We start from the raw sequence: 21,735 nt of genomic DNA, 5'->3' as shown, positions 1-21,735 counted from the left end.
TACTTGGTGTGGAGCTTCATACAGCTTGGGCGCGGATTATGTGTGCGAGATGGATCCTGGGGCATGCCAACTCATTGTTGAGGATGACTGCCATGGTAATGACCTGATTATAGAGTTGTATCCGAAGAGCCACTCAACCCTTACTCCACGATGTCTCAATCTTGCTAGAGAGATGTGCTGCTTTGGTAATTAGGCATGTATGCTAAGAGATGAATATTACAGTAGATTGGATAGCAACTTATATGGTTGAGCATACATGGAAAATCCTTTGGATCAGGATGGGGGTTGTTCTTGGGCAACTTCGAGATTTTTTTGTTTTTCGATTCTTTTAGTTGTATCTATACGAGAATTGTTTGAATGAAACGTTTTATCACAAAAAATTTTCAAAAATATACGTGATATATAGTTTTTTTTTTTTTTAAAAAAAATCTGATTGCCCTAGATATGCAATATAAATAATAAATTTATAATTTAATCATGAAATTTTATTCCTTCAATCTCATGGAGCCATCTCATAAACCCCATGGCCGGTGTACACATCTACCATAACCACGAAATCAGGGTGGTGTAAGCGTTGCTAGATACAGAATAATACAAATGATAGATAAAATCAATGCACATTTCATTCAGGTACAAGATTTCTAATGTTCTTAAATATCTTAAAATTACAAAAACAGGTAATGCTATCAGTCATCCATCTATTCATCACTCCATCACTAGTCTAATACGGTAATTAAAGACTAGCGTAGCAAAAAAAAAAAAAAACAGAAAAGAAAAACCAAAGACCCGGACATCACTCACTTGAGCGCGTGCCTCCACTCACATTAGAAGCAAATGCGCTGCCTGCACAAACACCGCAAATGGAAGCGAATGCCGATTCCAACGGTGCACGTTACGTCTTGGACAAGGAGACTGCCGATAACTCCTAACATGAACTTTCCGGCACGACTCCAACGCCGCAGAAAAGAAAAGTGCGTCACACGAACACACTGATTGAACGGTCCTGATCACCCCATCTCACCCGCACCTCCCACCATACTTACCCGTCTACGTTATCTTTTTCTTTTCTTCTCCCTCCCTCCCCTTTACCCGTGCTCTCGCTCTCGCTCTCGTGGGCGGTATCATGTCGGGAATTTTCCGATGGAAGAAGCTGAGAGAGCCTGCGACGCGCGCCGCCGCCGCTGCCGCCGCATCCGCCCACCGCCGTCCGATCTTCACCAACTCCGCCGCCCCTCACTCCGGCTGCCACCATCGCCGCCCCCCCGGCCTCCCCCATAGGCAGGAGCGCCACAAGTGGGCCGGTGGCGCCGACGAGTTCCACACCCGCCGCATCCGCGCTGAGGCCAACTGCCCCCGCTGCTCCAAGCACATGGACATCCTGTTCTCCAACCGCTCCCCCCCCTCCATCGCAGGCGCCGGTGATCGAGGCGGCTACCAGGCCCTCAACATGTGCCCCAGCTGCAAGACCGCCTACTACTTCCGCCCCCACAAGCTCGTCCCTCTCCAGGGTACCTTCGTCGAGATCGGCCGCGTGCGGGGCCCCGACCCCGAGAGGGAGAGGCTTTCCGGCACCGGAGAGGACGGGGAGCAAGGGAATCGCTTAAAGACCTCGTTTTGGGAGGCGCTGCGGTCTTCGTATGGCGGGGAGCCGCCGGAGAACTGGCCGCCCATGCCAGGCCTCCCGGAGGGTAATGGATTGGCAGTGCACACGCCGCCCGGGCCGCCGTTCCCGCCAAATTTGAACGTCGTGAGGGTGGCTGGGCCTGGTGGGGGCGGGGGAGGAGGGGAGACCGGTGGTGGTGCTGGATTCAGGGGAAAAGAGGGGTGGGGCGGGTCTAATTTGGGAAAGGATTTGCCCACCCCCAAGGAGATTTGCAAGGGGCTCGATAAGTACGTGATCGGACAGGATCGTGCTAAAAAGGTAGCTTTTTTATCACTTTCTTTTGCAAATTCGTGGAACTTGGTTCTCAGCAATAGAAGATATAAGAGAATTTAAATACAAGAAATCAATTCTTTGGTTTTAATTATTGAATGTAAGTTTAATAATTTCCATCACAAAGTCTAGAGATTTTGGAAGATACTAGCGAGCATTCTGATCAAAGATTTTTTTTTCTAATTATAGTTGTGTCTATTTACTGAACATGTTTCAAGGATTTTTTTCCACCATCTATGTCTTTGAGCACGATCAGTAGCTGCAAAAATCATCAAATCTATCGGTGTATAAACATCTTTTTTGATAGGCAATTAACAGATATGTGAATAGTGAAACCAGAGATGGGAAAGTACAAGTAAATGATAACAAAAGGGTGAGGCATTCCTTTTCAAGGAATACAAAAGGCTACATGCAAGCACAGCGAGAAAAATGTGAGCTGGGTTGTAACAAACACCTCCAAGAAGTGATGACAAAAGGGTGAGGCATTCCTTTACAAGGAATACAAAAGGCTATATGTGAGCACAGCAAGAAAAATGTGAGCTGGGTTGTAACAAACACCCCCAAGAAGTGCTGCATCTTGAAACAGAAAACAAGTCATAATATATAATGATGTCATCACTCTTGACATAGGAAGAGAACTTGTACACTTATGAACCCTGCAAAGTGCAAGCTTTTCAGGGTAAAGCATGAAGTTCTTGAAAAAGTGGACTTTTCCCCTCCATTTCTTTTCCAATTTTTCCATAGTATATAACGCGGACAATATACCCCATCCCTACCAGGTAAATGATGATTCTATGGTGGAGGATTGTTGTGTTTTCCAAAAGTTTCTTTGGGGCCTACACCCACCTTTCAAAATGACTTATATAATGGAGAAAGATTTCAGATTTTGTCTTCATCTCTCTGCCATGAAGAGTTCACCAAATAACCTCATTTTCCACCCAACAGCACCAATTCTCACTCAAGGTCTTGAAGTTGATATTCTTGCATCAATTTGCTCATCTTTCTTCCATGTCCCAGTTTAGCACATACCCCCCCCCCCCCCCAACCAAAAAAAAAAAAAGAAAAAAAAACGGGAAGAAGAAGAGGTCCTCTAAATAGATCAAAAAGAGGGGATCAGAAGAAGAGAATACAAGGACAATGAGGGATGAAGAATCAAGACTTTCCATGAAGACATTGTGAAAAAGATACATCATGTTATCATCTTTTAGATTCCTAGAATAAAGGTTGGTAGCTTTCTTATTTTTTAAAATGTTCTCTTTTCAAGTTAGGTTCCTCCAAAAAGCAAGATTCATACTCTGTCTCACTTACCCTTGCTCCCGTGAGCATGTGTTTTGGAACAACCTTTTTAATTCCAAAGTTACCCAGAGCAGCCTTGGTAGTATGTTTCTATTATGCAGTATGTCTGTGTTTCAGCGAATTTCCTAGTATAACCCGAAACTGATTGGTTCTTGCAAGAGAATGTGCTGCCAATCCTTTTAACTTGTATGTAGGAGTAAAATAAGTCCTAAGGTAACTATGACTTAGGACAGCTAGCCTTCTCCCTTGCAAGCGAGCTATAAGAATCAAATAGGCTGGTGAGCATTCGATTGTAGATGGCAGGATGTCAGTTCATGCAATATGTATTCTTCTGTAATTTACTGTTGTTTTTTTTGGGTACCAAGTGCTTTGCATGAGTCTACTTTCTTTTTTTAATTAACCTTCCTTGTTATCATGATCTAAGAGAAAATTCCATAATATCTGGTTTTGTCTCTCAAGATTCCTAGTCTCATCTTTGTTTTCTTTATTCTTTTTATTGGATATTGTGCTTATCTTGTTAAACCAACAATGAGAGATTTTCCATCTCAATAACAATTGTCTTACTTGTTTTTTCAAGATTTTATGTCTTTCTAGATTTTTTGTTTCATGATTTTTTTTTCTTGGCAATCCACGTAAAAATTGCAGGTGCTATCTGTTGCTGTGTACAACCACTATAAGAGAATCTATCATGCATCTTTGCAGAAAGGGTCTGTTCCCATTTAACCTTCCTTTATCTATTTCATTTTATGCTCTAATCCTATGGCACATGTTTGTTTTGTTATATATCTTTTCTTTAAGTTCAAGTATATGTTGATGATATATAAGCATCAAAAACTTGCTCATTCTTGGTGATATTTTCTGATGGCTCATGCTGAGTTGAATTTACTGAAAATACACAGATCTGGAGCTGATTCGACGAACTTTGAGGCTGAAAATGATGACGACGATAATGTAGAGTTAGACAAAAGCAATGTGCTTTTGATGGGCCCTACTGGCTCAGGTACAGTTTACATTTTTCTGATGTGATGGTTTTGCTGAACATTCTGCAGTTATTATGTCCTATCTATCATCATGAGAAGTAACAAGGAATTATCTACTGTATTTTATTTTTTGATGGTCTGGCCTATGTATAAATTGATGTATTGTCTGTAAGGACAGGGAAGACATTACTTGCAAAGACATTAGCTCGCTTTGTGCATGTGCCATTTGTTATTGCAGATGCAACAACACTGACACAGGTAAGTGCACTTAAGTTCTTTTAGTTACCTGCTATGTTGAAAATAAAAAATTATATATTATTTTCATAGTGTAATCTTGTAGCCTCAGGATCTATACTGTTCTGGTTTCCTGGTTTTTAGATTTATTAATTCATTTTTCTTGCAGTATGCATTCATGATTTTTTTACGATATTTTTATTCTCTGATGGTCTTAAATTAACTTCTAAATGATCCCTCTATTTAAAAATTCTCATATTTAGCATAAAAGCTGAGAGAAAATTCAAAACCTGCTCCATACACATTTTGATGTGCCTGTTTTGGTCTACTTTTGTGCTTTATGCATGTATCATAAGAAAATTCTGTAAATGGGAAGAAAACATATAACCATCTGATGAAATAATTAGAAATTAGAGTCATGGCTAGTTTATGTAATGCATGAGTAATTCACTTTGATCTATGAGATCCTCCTGAACTAGATCCTTTGAGAGAAAGAGTACAATTTTTGCATCAATTCTGCCATCTTCTCACTATTTCTTATTGACAATCATAGGCATTATTCATTTTATTAAACAATTTATGTTTGAGCTTCAAACTTTTAGTTTGAAAAAAAATGATACTTTTGCAAGGATGCAATGAAACAATAATGAAAAGAAAATTCTTTCTGGTTAAGGTTTGCCTGACGTCAAAGTTGGATCATAGCCTATCGTTCAGCCTAAATCTCTTTCACAGCATACTTCAGCATAGGTAGCTTTTGAATTATTTATTTATTTATTTATTATTAGCATGGCACTAAGTATTCCTTGGTGGAACCTTTAAAAACATATTTTGAGCTCATGAATTTTTTCAATTAGATATTAGGTGAGGAGTGTCCAAGCTTCATATATGTAAGGCCTATGACAACGTTAGATGGCTCTGGTAGTACATAATCCAAATATTTTACAAGGTTTTGAGTGTCCAAACTCCAAAGTATATATCAATGGTTAGTTGGATTTTTTTTATGGTTCTTTGATCTTTGCCTAACCTAGATGATTTGCTTTCCAGCATGTTAATATATCGCGGTCTGTATGATTTTTGTCTTTGAAGGCTTTTGAATTAAATTATGGAGCATTCCATTGTATGCTTTATTATTATTATTTTTTTGGTGGGAGAAATGATGTGGGTTGTTATGAAGATTGGTAGCTATATGCGCTACAAAAGGTTTTGTATTGATAAAGAGCAATTTAATTTTAATTTTACTTGACCATTTGATTGCACAGTGGTAACTAGTTTCATGTAATATACTTTGCACTAATCTCTTACTGCCTTTTAAGCGCACCAATAGGCCCTGGCTATTGATACAGAAAAAAGATCATAAACAAATTAGCTATGTACAGAACCTTTGCCCTTGCTAGGTTTTGAAGGTGGGCAGAATTTTTTTACATGCTTAGGAAAGTAAGAGGCCCTGATCATTTATAGGTTTTGTAAAGAAAAACAGCAAAAAGACAAGTTATGTATGGACAACCCTTGCTAGATCTCAAAGCTTTTTCCCCTGGTGGGATAGGAAATGAGAAGAAGGTGGCAATTGTAATCCATAATCTTAACCATCAAACATTTTGCCAATAATTTGGTGTCACCCTTATGAATATCAAGTTAGCAAGTATTCCTATCAAGGGTTTGGTGTTAGTTCAAGCCTTTTCATATGCAGTTTCGCAACTTCTATCTATGTTACTCGATATCTTCCCCTTCTCTTTGTGAATTCTTGGACAAAAAGTATAGTCAACAAAGATCAAGGATTTGTGGTAACTGTTGAGCAACATAATAAAACATTAAAAAGGTAAGTGAAGAAGAGGAGAATAAGAAAAAAAGGAGAAGTGGAAACAAATTTTACTGGTCATAAACAGAATGTGAGCTTTTGCATGTGTTATTTTGTCTCTATGTTGCCTGTCAATTGTGAAATTGCAGGTTGTGAAGTAATTAGAATATGAAGAATAACATAACTTAGCTGATTATTTGGAAATACTGGAAACTTTAACAGCAAAGTAACCAAGGAATATTGAACTGTTGTGGACTTGTAGCTGCATATTGGATTACATGCTTTGTTTATTGAAGATGTAACTAAGCAATTCCTACTTGTTATATAATAACATGGCACATATTTTGCTATCACACAGTTAACTTATTCTGCATGTCTTGCTGTTTGCTTTTGGTATTGCAGTACTAAAAACTGAAAATGGACAAATATTTGTACAGGCAGGCTATGTTGGAGAGGATGTTGAGTCAATATTATACAAGTTGCTTACGGTATGGTTTTGGATTTTCCCTTATTCAGATGCTTTATATTGCTGGCTTGGTGATCCAACCATATTATCTGATCGTCCATGATATTGAAGAGAATTGAATGCAAAATGTGATAACTATTACCATTGCATAGTATGGTAAATATAATCTGTACTCAGCATTATTCTTTTTCATTTGCAAGAATGCTGTCATTAGTTTTTTGACATCTAGCCTGTATAATTCTATTGGAGATATTGAGATATTTACACTTCTCATGAATGTATCAGGATTTTCCTGTTAATGGTTTCAAAAATATGTTTCTACTTGTATGCCTTACTAAAAAAAAAAATCAATTGGTCAATCAATTATGCAATTGAAGTTGTATAACATAATGAGATTTAAGAAATGCAGTTATTAGGTCCTGAATAGGATATTTTCTGTTTCTTCCTGTATATGTGATTTTGCTTTTTTCTAAGGCACTTTTCCTATGAAATGTATGAACAGTACCTGGACACTCTTGGGCTTGCTGATGCAATGCAATTGACTGGACTACTACAGTAATAGTTTGTTCCACCAGTTATTGGTGCTTTCTGCAATTATTTTTCCAAAGATGGAAGTTGTTTAATTGTTTATGTACATAATGCATCTTGAGTTGCTAGGCTTTTTCCTTGATAAATTGGTTATATGAAAATCATGCTAAACATATGTGAAGGATGTTGCCGAAGTACTGTAACAACTCAAGACCTCATCCAAAAAGGCTAGTGGAAGATGTTATTTGGGTTCCTTGGCTCTATATAAATACCTACAATTTAACTAGTGCATAGCTGATGTGGGACTAAACACACTTGTATGTGTACTCACAAGGATGTAGGAGATTGTCAAAGAAAATAATGATCCTAAATGCAGAAATATGTGTGAAATAGTACTTGGACAGTTTTGATTTTTGAACCTTCCTCATGTTATATCTATCTATAAGCGAAGTATCATTTCTTGTACAATATGTTAGCATTCTGTCTTTAATTACTTGCTTGTCTTTTCTTGTGTATTGCACCTTAAAATCTCTTCAAGTGAATACAGATTGAGATACTGCTTTCCCTTCATTATTGTTATTATGATGCCCTTGGAACATGATTTAGTCTCCCTCCGTAACACAAGCTAGCCCTGGTTATCTTGTGCAACATATCCTGTTGACACGAATCTTCTTTTCCCCTTTTTTTTTTATTTTAAGAATTGTCATCTTATCTCAGCTTTATTTTTTTCTTAACGGATTCATTCTTCTTAAACATGCCAACAAACTACATCCAATCTAATTGAGGGTTGTTTTCGTTTATTCTTTCTTGCTGTTTGCTAAGTCCTAAGCCCACTGCAACTCAATCAAATAAATATTTGCAGTTATCATACATGCTTCGATAGATATTATCATTCTTATTCCTAGCCCTGCCATATAGATCCGAGCATCTAGCTTTCTTGGCAACCCTTGGTCTTTATTGGACATATGCATGATATTTTGGCTGGTGCTCTCTCACTTTATTCTCTATTAGTCTCCTTATATATTCAAACTCATTGTTTCTTAACATTTTAGTTTGTCCAACAATGTGTACCTTACTAGTGAAATCTTGGAATGTTACTCTAGAAGCAAGCATCCATTTCATTTGTCTTATTCTGTTTCTGGTAGAACTCTCTCTCTCTCTCTCTCTCTCTCTCTCTCTCTCTCTCTCTATTTGAACATATCCTTAAGGCAACAACAGTTATCATTTTGTGGCATGCCAAGGTGATCACTTACTGCTGTTAATACTTTCATATTTTGTGGCTAGTGATCTAATAGCTAATTACGGAAAACATGTGTTCATACTTCATACTTTCCCATATCTAGCTTTAGATATGGTGCTACTATTTATCCTAAAAGCTTGAAGAATATGCTGAGTCCTTGGACTTTCTTGTATCCTATGTATTTTGCAAATGCACTTCAAACCTTCAGACTTACACCCTTCTCTTTTAAATGTGTTAGGTTGCTGACTTCAATGTGCAAGCAGCTCAGCAAGGCATAGTATACATTGATGAAGTTGATAAAATAACTAAGAAGGTATTCGCATTTGTTAAGTTATCAGTTTACTTATATCTTCATTTACATCTTATTAACTAGATTTATAAATGGTTAACTTTGAAGGCTGAGAGCCTAAATATCAGCAGAGATGTATCTGGTGAAGGTGTTCAGCAGGCATTACTGAAAATGCTAGAAGGAACTGTAAGTCATATATCATGCCTTATTACTGCTTTTAGTTTCATATGTATTTATCACTAATAAATTGTACTTCATGTGAATGTGCATGGTGTTTGAGACCTTTGGTGCCGTCTTTAAGATTTCTGCAGTATTCCTCTTCCTATCCATTAAACATATAGCAAATTGTTGGGCAATCATCATATAGCATAAGAACAAATGATTTCATCTTTTCCATATTTGCATGATACTATCCCCAACAATGTCTCATAAAATAGAAGTAAAGTTTTCATATATGTTGGTTGTGTGATATTATAAAGTTATTATGCATTCATAATAGGTCCGTTTAAGTAGTGCCCTTTGATTGAATTGCAGATCCGTGAGCTTATTCATTTTACTTATTAACATTGTAAAAGGAGTAGCAGGCTCACTTTTTTCTTTTCGTTTTTCCTTTTTTTCTGCATTTGATTCAGTTCATTGTTGTATACTAAGAATCATAGTTAACAAACGACCTATATATTTGGATTCAGATATTTGTGGATTAAATGGATATATTGTTGGCAGATAATGAGAAATTGACAAAAAATTTATAAATCACAATGTATTCTTTATAAGCATATGAAGAGGACTCTGTCCTGATGATTAAGTATGTTTGACTGGTGGAAGCATAGGAATGAATCGAATGATATGATTTTGGAAGACTGTTGATACATAAAAAAAAGAAAAGAAAGATTAGATAACCTACTTTCCTGTTATTTGATGTAGCTCTACAGTGATAAGCATATGTATGTTGATAACTGATGGTTTTGAGGGCATGAAATTAAGAAAAAAAGGCACCCAATGCACGAGGCTCCTGCCAATGAGGGGTTTGAGGAGGGTCAGATGGATGCAGCCTTACCCCTGCACGAGGAAGCTGTTTTTGTGTTTCGTACATGTGACACCAAGGTCATGTTGGAGCAACCTTACTGCTGTGCCTGGAGGGCAGGAAATTAAAAAGCACAAAAAATATGACCTCTTTGTGCTGGCTAATGGTGGTGATGATGCTCCTCAACATGTGATCTTGGATGTCTGTCTCCTCCAATGACTGAATTTTGTAGGCTGACTAAATATATACTAGACGTTTACATTGCATGTGCCAGTCGACATGATTTTTTCCCTTTTTTGATTTTATAAATAATTAGAGAGTCAAGTCCTGACAGTTCCATAGCAGGGATAGGGAGTTGCATAGGTGCTTCAGGTTGAATGAATTTGAAGACATTCATTAGAATGTATATTAGAAAGTCACTTTTCTGCAGCTTCAGACAAACATATTAAAGATTTAAAGTATATCATTTTTCATTGGAATTATTTCTGTACGAAATTTCCAAGTTTTAAGCACTAACATGATCTATATACTGCTTATATGTAAAAGTTTGAATTTGGATATAATAGGGTTTTTTTTTATCTGAACAAATAGAACTTCTGAATTTTGAGGTATGGATTCCAGTGCTGTCCTTAGAAGGAAAAACTGCCATAGTCGTTCTTACTTGAGGACGATAATTGATTATGTTAGTGTGTTTTGTAGTACCTCATTTTTGTGCTTTCCTTAGTTTAGAATAACAATGGTCATGAAAAGTAGAACAGAATTTGTGAGTAGTAGATTTGATCTTAGTCCATGTTGAGTCATACGGTGTTCAAAAATTTACATGCAAGAAAACATGTCCACGACCCTAGAACAGATGCTGCCCATGGAAGCACTCAAAACTTTTCAACAAGTTAGTCAGGTACTTAGATCTAAACTTTTCCCTTAATCCTAGGATAGATGTCTTCATTCATCTGATCTCAGCAATGGGAACACACTGCATTCATGATTTGACTCTTTATGCTTCTGAGTCCATTATCTGACTTGCATTAAAATATAAAAAATGCTATCTGTGTAGTGTTGATTCTTGGCAGGTGGTATCAACTGTTTTCACCAAATGATAATTGGTGGAGCAATCCTTTCTTTTATCATTTTAATTATAGAGAAATTAAACTTAGTTTGCCTATGCTGTATTTAAAAGCATTCTACCAGAGACTTGATATTTAACAAATAATATAATTATTTATTCAGCTTCCTGATAATCTCTTGTTTAATCAACATGTTTCAAGAATTGTAGGTCGTTGAACAAAATTTTTCTAATGACAGATCTTTAGTAACATAGGAGCAGTGGATCAACCTCCTATATTCGAATAGTTCATTGCCTACTTTACAATCAAAAGTCTAGTCAAATATTAATTATGCTCTTAGTACTTAGTTTTTGTTAAGCTTTAGTTACATGTTTATAAATGTGGAATGTGTTACGGTGTTTCTCGGCTTTTAATTATTGTTCATGTATATGTCTCCTAGAGTTTATGAAAAAGATTATTGTTTGTCTTTTAGAAAGTCATTGTGTATTAACTAAGGGATATGAAGGGTCACGTGCTATATATTAAAATCATGTAGTGGAGAATGAGTGATAGTGAATAGTGAAGATTTGGACTGTTTGAGTTATTTCTATTTGAAGTTAGTGGTGGATTCCACTTGCTATCTCCCTTCTCCTTCTTTCTTCTTGTCTATCTTGATCTCTTCCCCCTATTTGCTTAACCTCTAATATTTCTGGCCACATTTAGGCTTCCTATATTGAATAACATGTGGAATCTTTCATTTGCATATGGAGAAAATATTTTTATTCATGTGGTGAATGTTTTATATTGTGCTGAACATTGCGAATACATTTTTTTTAAAATCTAATCAGTTATGGGGATTTAATGGCGTCAGGTGAAGTATGTTGTCAAACTAATGGGAATTGCAATTTGAATATTTTTTTGTGTAGATAGTCAATGTTCCAGAGAAGGGAGCTCGAAAACACCCTCGTGGTGACAATATACAGGTACTAGAGACATGGAATTTCTTTCAAATACATAAGATATTACCTTCCTAACTTTTTTCTTATTTCATAATTACTAAAAATCAATATATTGCTTGTTATGGTCCTATTAATTTCAAAAGTAATATGCTTGTCTTGCCGCATCTTTTGGATTTCAGTTATTTGTGTGCTTGTGACGTTGTATGATCTTGAAAGTGTAATGAGTAATGAGTAATGACTAACCTGTCAAAGTTTATCAGCTCAGAGTATTCGATTTATAGAGTAACGACAGCCTATGAACCTTATTTTTTCCTTCTGTCAGATATGCCATGTTTTTTAGGCCATATCATTACTCTAGTCCTGTCAGAAAGTTTATGCTGCTAGAGTTTCAGTCATCTTATTTCCCTCTACCTTGATGCTTCATGTATGTTAGCAAAAGTAGGTGGACCATGCAAAATTATTTCATACACAAGGACACAAGACAAAGCACAGGTGCATTTTAGTTTCATTTTGTTAGTCTATTCTTGTGATATCTATATACAAGTTGAAGCAAAGTTTGCCGAACCGGTACCGAAGGGCATATCGGTCGATGACTGATTTGGCATGATATGAGTCAGTATGATACCGTTCCGGGATGAACCAACAAAGAGAGAGAAAGAGGAGGGGGAGGGGCGAAGGAGAGAAAGAGATAGAGGAGGGAAGGAGGCAGAGGGAGGGGAAGAGAGAGAGGCCAAGAGAGAGGGAGGGATGGCTCAAAAGCCCTCATTGGAGCAGGGGAGCCCTTTTTTAATTTACCGACTTCAGTTTGAAATCGGCAAATTAAAAAAGGCTCCTTTGTTTCTCCCTCCTCTATTACTCTCCTTCCTCCTCGCCTTATGTTTCAAACTGACTTTAGTTTGAAACAGGCAAATTAAAAAAGGGTTCCTCTATTTTGAAACAAAACAGGGCCTGGGCTTTCAACTGCCCCCTCCCACCCTCCCTCCCAGGGCCCTCTCTCTCTGTCTCTCTCATTCTTCCTCTCCCTCTGTTTTAAATTGAGGAAATGAATCATGCCGGTAACAGACTAATCCAGTTCGGTACACCTCGAACAAGCCGGTTCGGCATGGTTCAGCAGATTTGGATCTAAAGATCTGGGGAAAAAAAGGAAACTTTACCTAAGAAGTCTTTTAAGTAAACCATGAAATAAAATAACACTGTGGTTTCCAGATTCCTTATGGCCAAAGGAGGCTCTAGTTAAGAATTTACTCTTCATAGATCAATTAATGGAATCCTTTTAACATCCCCTGCATATTTATTCATCTGGTTAAATTGCATATAAATTATCTGTAAAAATTAAAACCAACTAAACAAATAAACTAGTAATGTAAACATATTCAAAATATAAAACCTTTTCAAGTAGCTCTATTGCAAATTTGGAGCGCATGCAAATTATATTGTTGAAGAATAAAAATCTTCTTATTTCCTTGCCACTTGAGCTGTTGAGCATGGACTTGTATTATGTTTTACAGAGAGCATTGTTGAAAGGAATATTTATTGTTCATGCTGACTGTTCTAGAAGATTCACTTTACTTCCCCGACTAATTAGAATAAAATCCTTGATTTGTGAAAATTTTCAATATGGAAACTATCTTAAAACATAACGGAGAGTAAGAAAAATTAGTATTAAAAATTTTACTTAACTTTCAGCTATGGCATGCTCGTTCTTGTAATAACTGGTTTAAGAAATCGAGTGGGCTACCATTTCCATCTGAAGTCTTTTCTGGCATATGTTTTTCTTTGGGTATTCTGTAGGTCTACTCTCACATTTACCCTTTGTTGGCTACTCTGTGTAAGTTTTTGAATTAGCAGATAATATAAAGTTACTTCTTACTTGACTTTTATGGTTATGGACTTATAGTAGTTTTTAGTAATTTGATTTTTTTTTTTTTTAATTTCATGCTTGCTTGGTATGCACTATGCAGATAGACACTAAAGATATTCTTTTTATATGTGGTGGAGCTTTTGTTGATTTGGAAAAGACAATTTCGGAAAGGTAACAATGTCAAATATTTGTAATAATCTTCCTCCAAATAGTTATTGCTGAACATGCTGTTTGAGAGTGACCCGATTTTTTTTGGGAATAGACGACAAGATTCTTCTATAGGTTTTGGAGCACCAGTACGTGCAAACATGAGAACTGGTGGGTTAACAAATGCTGTCGTGACATCATCCTTGTTGGAATCGGTAAGCATCAAAGAACTAAAAGGCTGTGACCGGCAAACCACTAGTTTCTATCATTGACAGCATAATAAGCTGACCTTGCGGAGGGACATGGACATGATATGCACATTATTTTCACAGGTTGAAAGTAGTGATCTTATAGCATACGGCCTCATTCCGGAATTTATTGGACGCTTTCCAGTACTGGTTAGTTTGTTGGCGCTGAATGAGGACCAACTTGTTCAGGTAGAACCTAGTGTGGATTTGCTCTCTTTTGTTAAATCAACAGAGCTGTTCAATCTTCGCAAATTTGTATGATGTTAATTCAGTAATTTCCTGCCTTAATATTAGTTCTTTATTTGGTTGGTGGTTTTGAGGGAAATTCAACTTTTGGGATACGCATGCAGAAATTAGATTGCAGCAAAAATTAAACTGATCAAGATTTAAAATTCTTTTAAATCAAGCATGCATACAAAATATAGATCTAATCTACACATAGCCAGGAGCGTTTACATACTAAAATTAAGATTCTAAAATTTAAAAATCAGATTAGAGATTTCATCTTGCGCGGATAGCTTTTCACCGCAATCCGATTGCCGTGGTAATCCGATGAGGTTCCTGCAGAGCCGCACATGCGTTCGACCTCTACGGGTATTTCACTCGGAACTCGATCTCGAATGCTCCTCCTTTAGATCCTTCTTCTTCAAGTCGGATCTTTTAAAAGCACATGATCAGCTTCTGGATCAGTGGATCGTCCTTCTATTCTTCTTTCTGAACGTAGATCAAAATCAGAACGTCTCGGATTTGATTGGATTTGTTTGAATCTACTGGATCTCCTTGGATTTGTGCATAGATTTGCCTGGATTTGTGTGCCCAACACCTTGGGCGTGTGAACAATGGAGACGCCTAATTCCTTTAGGCGTGAGGTAGGAAGAGAGGAAGAGGGGTGGCATGAGCACAGAGAGAGGGCATAGGATATGGCGTAGGAAATATTTTACGTACAACTTATGCTTAAGAGAAATCAGATTTCTCTAAAAGGTTTAAATAAATTCTAGAGTCCTGTTTTAAGTCATTGAATTTTTCATAGCTTAAAATAAAAAGACTCCTTCCTAGCACCCACACTCAGATCTATTTCTGTCGCAAACTCATGTGTTACTCTGAGGGTAAGGGGACGCCAACTATTGGCGCCCTCTGTGCCTTATCAGATGGGGTGTGCGCCCCCTTTGGAGTTCCCCTCCTAATCCAAATACCAAGGAGCGTGTGCCTCTGGATTTTATCCAGAAGGAGAGGGCGTGCGTCCCTTCTCTCTCTCAAATTTTCTCCACACAAAATTAGAGAAGTTGGCGCCCCACTTCTCATCATTATCCAGTCCAGGGAAAGAAGAAAAGATGGGACTCTTTCTTTGATTTGGTCTAAATCCTATCTAATAGATTGATCAAGTCAAGGAGGATTTGGATTTAACCATATGCTAGTATGGTACACCTAAATCCAACAGGATTTCTCAAATCCTAACTCAATTGGAACTTCATAAGCCCAATTGATCAATTTAAGATCTAATCCCTTTGTTGTGTGACCCCATAGGTCCAATTCTGTCTGGTAGTGGGATACATTATGATCTCTATCAACAATGTCATTGAAACTCCTTTCAATGGATTGGAATTCTTTCTAATTCAATCAATTGAGATTTATTGATTACCAAAATAATTCTCATTGGTCCTATTGGGACAATCGGATTTGCTCCCTCCGATTCTATATTGGCTCCCATATTCGAGATCGGCTTTTGTTCCGTACCTATATAAGAAGAGCCAAGAGATCCCAAGAGGGGAGGCTTTGGAAGGGAAAAAACTTTCAGAATTCAGCTCTCATGAGAGTTATCTGGCCGAAGCAGAGTCATTATGGCTGAACCAAAGTCATTTGACCAAAGCAGAGTTATTATGGTTGAACTTGAGTCATTATGGCTGAAGCAACATCTTCATGGCCGACTGACCATCTTTATGTCATGGCTGACTGACTATCTTCATGTCATGACTGACTGACCATCTTCATAGCCGACTGATCATCTTCATGTTATGACTGACTGACCATCTTCATAGTCGACTGATCATCTTTATGTCATGGCCGACTGATCGTCTTCATGGTCGATTGACCATCTTCATGGCCGACTCACCATCTTCATGGCATGACCGACTGACCATCTTCATGACTGACTGACCGTCTTCATGACCGACTATCAAACGGTCGACTGCCAAATATATGAACATGATACTATAATCGTGGGTAATAACTATATGCCAAGATCATTAGTAGGTATAAATTGCCCACGAACTCCATGATTATGGCTCGATAATCGGGGTAACTACTTCTTAGTGCTATAAAAAGCGAGACCACGTGCTCGACGGTTACACCTGAATCACTTATAAAAAGGAGGTAAATGAACAGCATTGGTAAGGCAATTCTGGACTGATATTCTGCCACTTTGAATATTCTATCTGCTATTCACTACTTTCCACTGACTTAAGCATTGGAGGGTCCCTGTCGGACACAATTCCGGCCAATGCGAATTTTTTTTTGCAGGTGCACTTCTCCGGCAACGGGTGCAACAGGGGATTGGTCGCAACAGATTGGCACGCCAGGTAGGAGGAGAAAATCTAATCATTATGACGAAAATGAGAGTCCAGAATATTTCCACCGGCTCCGTCTGGTAATCTTCCCATCGGAAAGATCTTCCACCACCATCTGTAGAGCCTAAATCCTCACGTCCGGTCATCATTGCGGTCGCTCCGCAATTCGCAGCCTTAGTGCAGTAGGAAAAGACATTAATGGAGGCAATTCATAGCCTCCAGCAAACACAGCTAACAATCGATGGCGGTGCAATCTCGACGGTAGTCTCATCGGCAGCATGGACCATGCCACTTAGCCCATCACTCTCGACATGCCAATCGCCACCTATTCCCTTTCCCCCACAAAGCTGATAAGGAGAAAAGACGATGTTCTTTTCCTTCCTCATCTAACAAAAGTTCTACTCCTGGGTGTTCCCTCCGAGAGGATTCTCAGTGCGTGAACAACTATGAGTAGAAGCTCCAGGAGCTCGATCATCAAATTAAAAAAGCTACAAAGTGACTAAACGATGAATCAATTGCGATCGACGATTCTGAAAATTTCTTCAAATGACGAATCGATCGAGATCGACGATATGGAAAGCTCCCTCCAAACGACGAATCGATTCTAATCGATGATTTGGAAAGTTCTTCCACTTTATAATAGAACGATTTACGATCATGTTCCGGATCAATAGAACAATCTACAATAATATTCCTCTACGGTGGAAGATCGCCCTTCGGATATGGAATACCAACAATCTATGACTGTATCTTCAGTAAAGTTATCCTTACGACGTAATATATTAGAACGACATGTTCGATTTTCAACATATTTTCAATTGAAATGTGATACAATGAGCTCCAGCTCAAGATGATTCAACGACTAATACGAGCTCCAACTCAAGCCCCAAATGGCCAAAGCAGGAAAATATCGATCTTCGAATCGAAATGAGTCCCAAGAGGATCAATATGCCAACTCGACTACGGTCGGATGGAACAATATGTCGACTCGACTACGATCGATCGGAATAATATACCGACTCGACTATGATCGGGCGGAACAATATGTCGATTCGACTATGATCGGATGGAACAATATGCCGACTTGACTATGATCGATCAGAACATGTCGATTCGACTACGATCGGACGGAACAATATGCCGACTCAACTACGGTCGGACGGAATAATATGCCGACTCGACTATGATCGATTGGAACAATACGCCGACTCGACTATGATTGATTGGAACAATATGCCGACTCGACTATGATCGATCGGAACAACATGCCGATTCGACTACGGTCGGATGGAACAATATGCCGATTGGACTACGGTCGGATGGAACAATATGCTGATTGGACTACGGTTGGACGGAATAATATGCCGACTCGACTACGGTCGGACGGAACAACATGTCGATTCGACTACGATCAGACGGAACAATATGCCGACTCGATTATGATCGATTGGAACAACATATCGACTCGATTACGGTCGGACGGAACAACATATCGACTCGATTACGATTAGACGGAACAATATGCGGACTCGATTATGATCGATCGGAACAATATGCCGACTCGACTATGATTGGTCGGAACAACATGCCGATTCGACTACGGTCGGACGGAACATGCCGACTCGACTACGGTCGGACGGAACACATGCCGACTCGGCTATGGTCGGACGGAATAGTATGCCGACTCAACTACGGTCAGACGGAAGAATATGCTAACTCAACTCCGGTCAGTCAGAAAATATTCAATGATTATCTATGACGAATGATGATCATATTCAAAGAGACAACACAAAATTTTTTTTCACTACGAACTAAAGGCTACAAAATCGGATTAAGGTCCGGTAACAAAAAATTTTTTTTTTCATTATCAACTGAAATGACCACAGAATCAAGACTCGAAGTCATGGCAGAAGATACATTGACTCCCATTGTCCAACGCATCAAGCCACCTTGGACTTGGAAGTGGGGGGCAACTATTGGGACAATCGGATTTGCTCCTCTCGATTCTATGTCGGCTCTCATATTCGAGATCGGTCTTTGTTTCATATCTATATAAGAAGAGCCAAGAAATCCCAAGAGGAGAGGCTCTAGAAGGGAAGAAACTTTCAGAATTCAGCTCTTATGAGAGTCATCTGGCCGAAGCAGAGTCATCTGATCGAAGCGGAGTCATTATGGCTGAACCAGAATCATCTGACCAAAGCAAAGTCATCATGGCTGAACTTGAGTCATCATGGCTGAAGCAACATCTTCATGATCGACTCACTATCTTCATGTCATGGCCGACTGACTATTTTCATGTCATGACCGACTGACCATCTTCATAACGACTGACCATCTTCATGTCATGATCGGCTGACCGTCTTCATGGTCGACTCACCATCTTCATGTCATGGCCGACTGACCATTTTCATGACCGACTGTCAAACGGCTGACTGCCAAATATATACATATGATACTATAATCGTGGATAATAACTACATGCCGCGATCATTAATGGGCATAAACTACCCATTAACTCCATGATTATGGCTCGATAATCGGGATAACTACCTCTTAGTGCCATAAAAAGTGGGACCACGTGCTCGACGGTTACACCTGAATCACTTATAAAAGGAAGATAAATGAATAGCATTGGTAAGGCAATTCTGGGCTGCTATTCTGTCACTTTGAATATTCTATCTGCTGTTCATCACCCCCACTGACTTAAGCATCGGAAGATCCCTATCGAATACAATTTCAGTCAGTGCGGACTTTTTTTTGCAGGTGCACTTCTCCGACGACGGACGCAATAGGGGATTGGCTGCAACAAATCCGATAATCCACCAGTGACACTTAGCAGTATATAGTGGCAACCCAGCAAAATTGAAAATGAACATCTAGGTGCAGTTACTGTGTAGTTTGATTCTTCTGTCGTGAGTCCCGATAAGATGTAGGTTAAGAATAACTCATCAAATTTATTTGTCCGTCATATGTAGATTCAATCGACTCGAGTCTACGTGAAACCTCATAGAAACTATTTTCCATCATTCACCTACCATGGTCATGGATTTTAGGACTTGGTCTTATGAACTGCACAGGACCTTTCCCTGTCTATCAGGATCGATAGATCCCATCTTGGTGCACATCTTATTCCTACAATGGACCTACTGTAGCCAACATACAACGTAAGATTTCGAATGATTAGGTAATCAAGTGATTGTACAGTTAAACTACAACAATCCCACTGTAAACAACCGAGGCACCGCAGATTAAAGAACTATTTACACAACTGCAACATCGAGTAAGTCACTGACGAGTGGGCAGCCATCCAAGTGACTTCTTATATTGGTCATGCTCATTATCTTTGATCTCTATCAAGCACCTGCACTCTTACTCCAGTGTCTCCACACTGTAAACTGGAGACTCGTCTATCCGAGAAGGAAGACGATCCATGCACCAATCTATCCGGATCATTTACCGTCCCCGTGATGATCCATCGATTGGGAGTATTTAAAAATTGATCCCAAATGATACGTGCTTCAAATTCTCAATTCTTGAGAATATGTGTCATTATCAGGTCAACTCTTCGGACGATTCATGGATACAAAAATACACAATATGAATAAAAAAATAACCTAATTTTATTAATTTTAAAAATTTAATTATAAAATTATGCCCCAGAAAGTGTACATGTATCAGCCAATCTGATTTTTAAGGTATATATCTAACAGGCTCAAGCTTGTTTGGGTGTTGCACTGATAGAGGTTTGGTTGAAACTTTAGTACATGTCATTTTATCTACAGAATTTACTTGGATACTTGTGTTTCAATGTGATAGCCTCAAATTAACTTGAATTTAAAAATTATCTAGCTCAAACTTCCAAGTTCAATGGAATGGAACAATCATGTGACTTGGTGGAAACTCCTTTTTTAAATTGCTACTTAATTTTTATGACATTTGGTGAGGTTACGTGGCTAACTTCAGGTCTTGATGGAGCCAAAGAATGCCCTTGGTAAACAATTCAAGAAATTATTTAGCATGAACAATGTGAGTATCCCTGTTCTATTGATCATATTCGTGCCTTTGTCTGGGAACTGTATCTCAGCTTATGCCTCTTCCAGGTTAAGCTACATTTTACAGACCCTGCACTTAGACTGATTGCTAAAAAAGCTATGTCAAAGAATACTGGTGCTCGAGGTTTAAGAGCAATATTGGAAAATATTCTTACCGATGCCATGTATGAGGTATGTTTCTTGACCTATTTTTGACAAATCTCCAGAAAAATGATCCAGAATACGGTGTATTCCAGTATCCAATTTTTTATACCATCTCTCTTCTAGTCACAAATTTTTACTGATTTTGAATGCTGGGTGCACTTGCTTTCAGATCCCAGATGTAAAGACGGGTGATGGGCAAATAGATGCAGTTGTGGTGGATGAAGAGGCCGTTGGCTCTATCGACAGATCAGGTTGCGGAGCTAAAATTCTTTGCGGCGAGGGAGCTTTGGAACGGTACCTTAAAGAAAACAAAACAAAGGATCGAGAGGTACATGCATGTTTCTCTATGAAACTTACTAAAATTCTATATTTATACGTTGTTACATCATGGTTGGAACAAAATGTAACTCAACAAGGGTGGTGACATCTTCTAAGCCACACACAACCTATGCCCTGGATTCTGCTAAACTCTGGTGCATGTCTGAAGCTTTGACTTTACAGAAGTTGCACGATTTCCACCACATCATTTTTGATAAGATTCTACCACACCATTGGCTTTGGTGAAATTGACCTTATATTTAAAATTCCTGCCAGCTGTTCCACTTTTACAGCAATCACCGTCTGGCATTGATTACTGTTGTTTGGGTGGAACAGCTGATCCGATTACACATATTAATCACTTCTGTTGAAGAACAATAGAAACAAAGAATTTGAGTTTTTAATGCCCAATATTGTAATTGATGAAATCCGCAGGCAATTGTTGATGGGTCTGAGGGTGAATTGGAAGGAGAATCTGAACTCTCATCTAGAGCCATGAGCTTGTAATTTTAGGAGCCTACAAGTATTGTAAATTTCCATTTGTATTGATGTAATTATTATGTATACAAAATTTACTTTTCAGTTAGTGATATTCCATGCTAATTTGAGCATCA

At 38.4% G+C, this 21,735-nt stretch overlaps 1 protein-coding gene across 1 annotated transcript; it reads left to right on the top strand.

The window, feature by feature from the left end:
- The first annotated feature begins 1,063 nt into the window (after positions 1-1,063).
- LOC105051565 (CLP protease regulatory subunit CLPX3, mitochondrial) lies at positions 1,064-21,735 on the top strand. Its single transcript, XM_029266611.2, has 15 exons — positions 1,064-1,921; positions 3,875-3,936; positions 4,129-4,229; positions 4,388-4,467; positions 6,676-6,726; positions 8,711-8,785; positions 8,870-8,947; positions 11,755-11,811; positions 13,749-13,819; positions 13,911-14,010; positions 14,128-14,232; positions 20,571-20,633; positions 20,708-20,830; positions 20,973-21,131; positions 21,557-21,735. Exons 1-15 carry the CDS (start codon positions 1,124-1,126, stop codon positions 21,626-21,628), a joined length of 1,995 nt encoding a protein of 664 aa, XP_029122444.2. The 5' UTR covers positions 1,064-1,123; the 3' UTR covers positions 21,629-21,735.

This window comes from Elaeis guineensis, chromosome 9 (assembly GCF_000442705.2).
Source record: "Elaeis guineensis isolate ETL-2024a chromosome 9, EG11, whole genome shotgun sequence".
Classification (NCBI taxonomy): domain Eukaryota; kingdom Viridiplantae; phylum Streptophyta; class Magnoliopsida; order Arecales; family Arecaceae; genus Elaeis; species Elaeis guineensis.
Note: the sequence above shows the minus strand (reverse complement) of the source record. Positions and strands in the feature narration are given on the sequence as shown.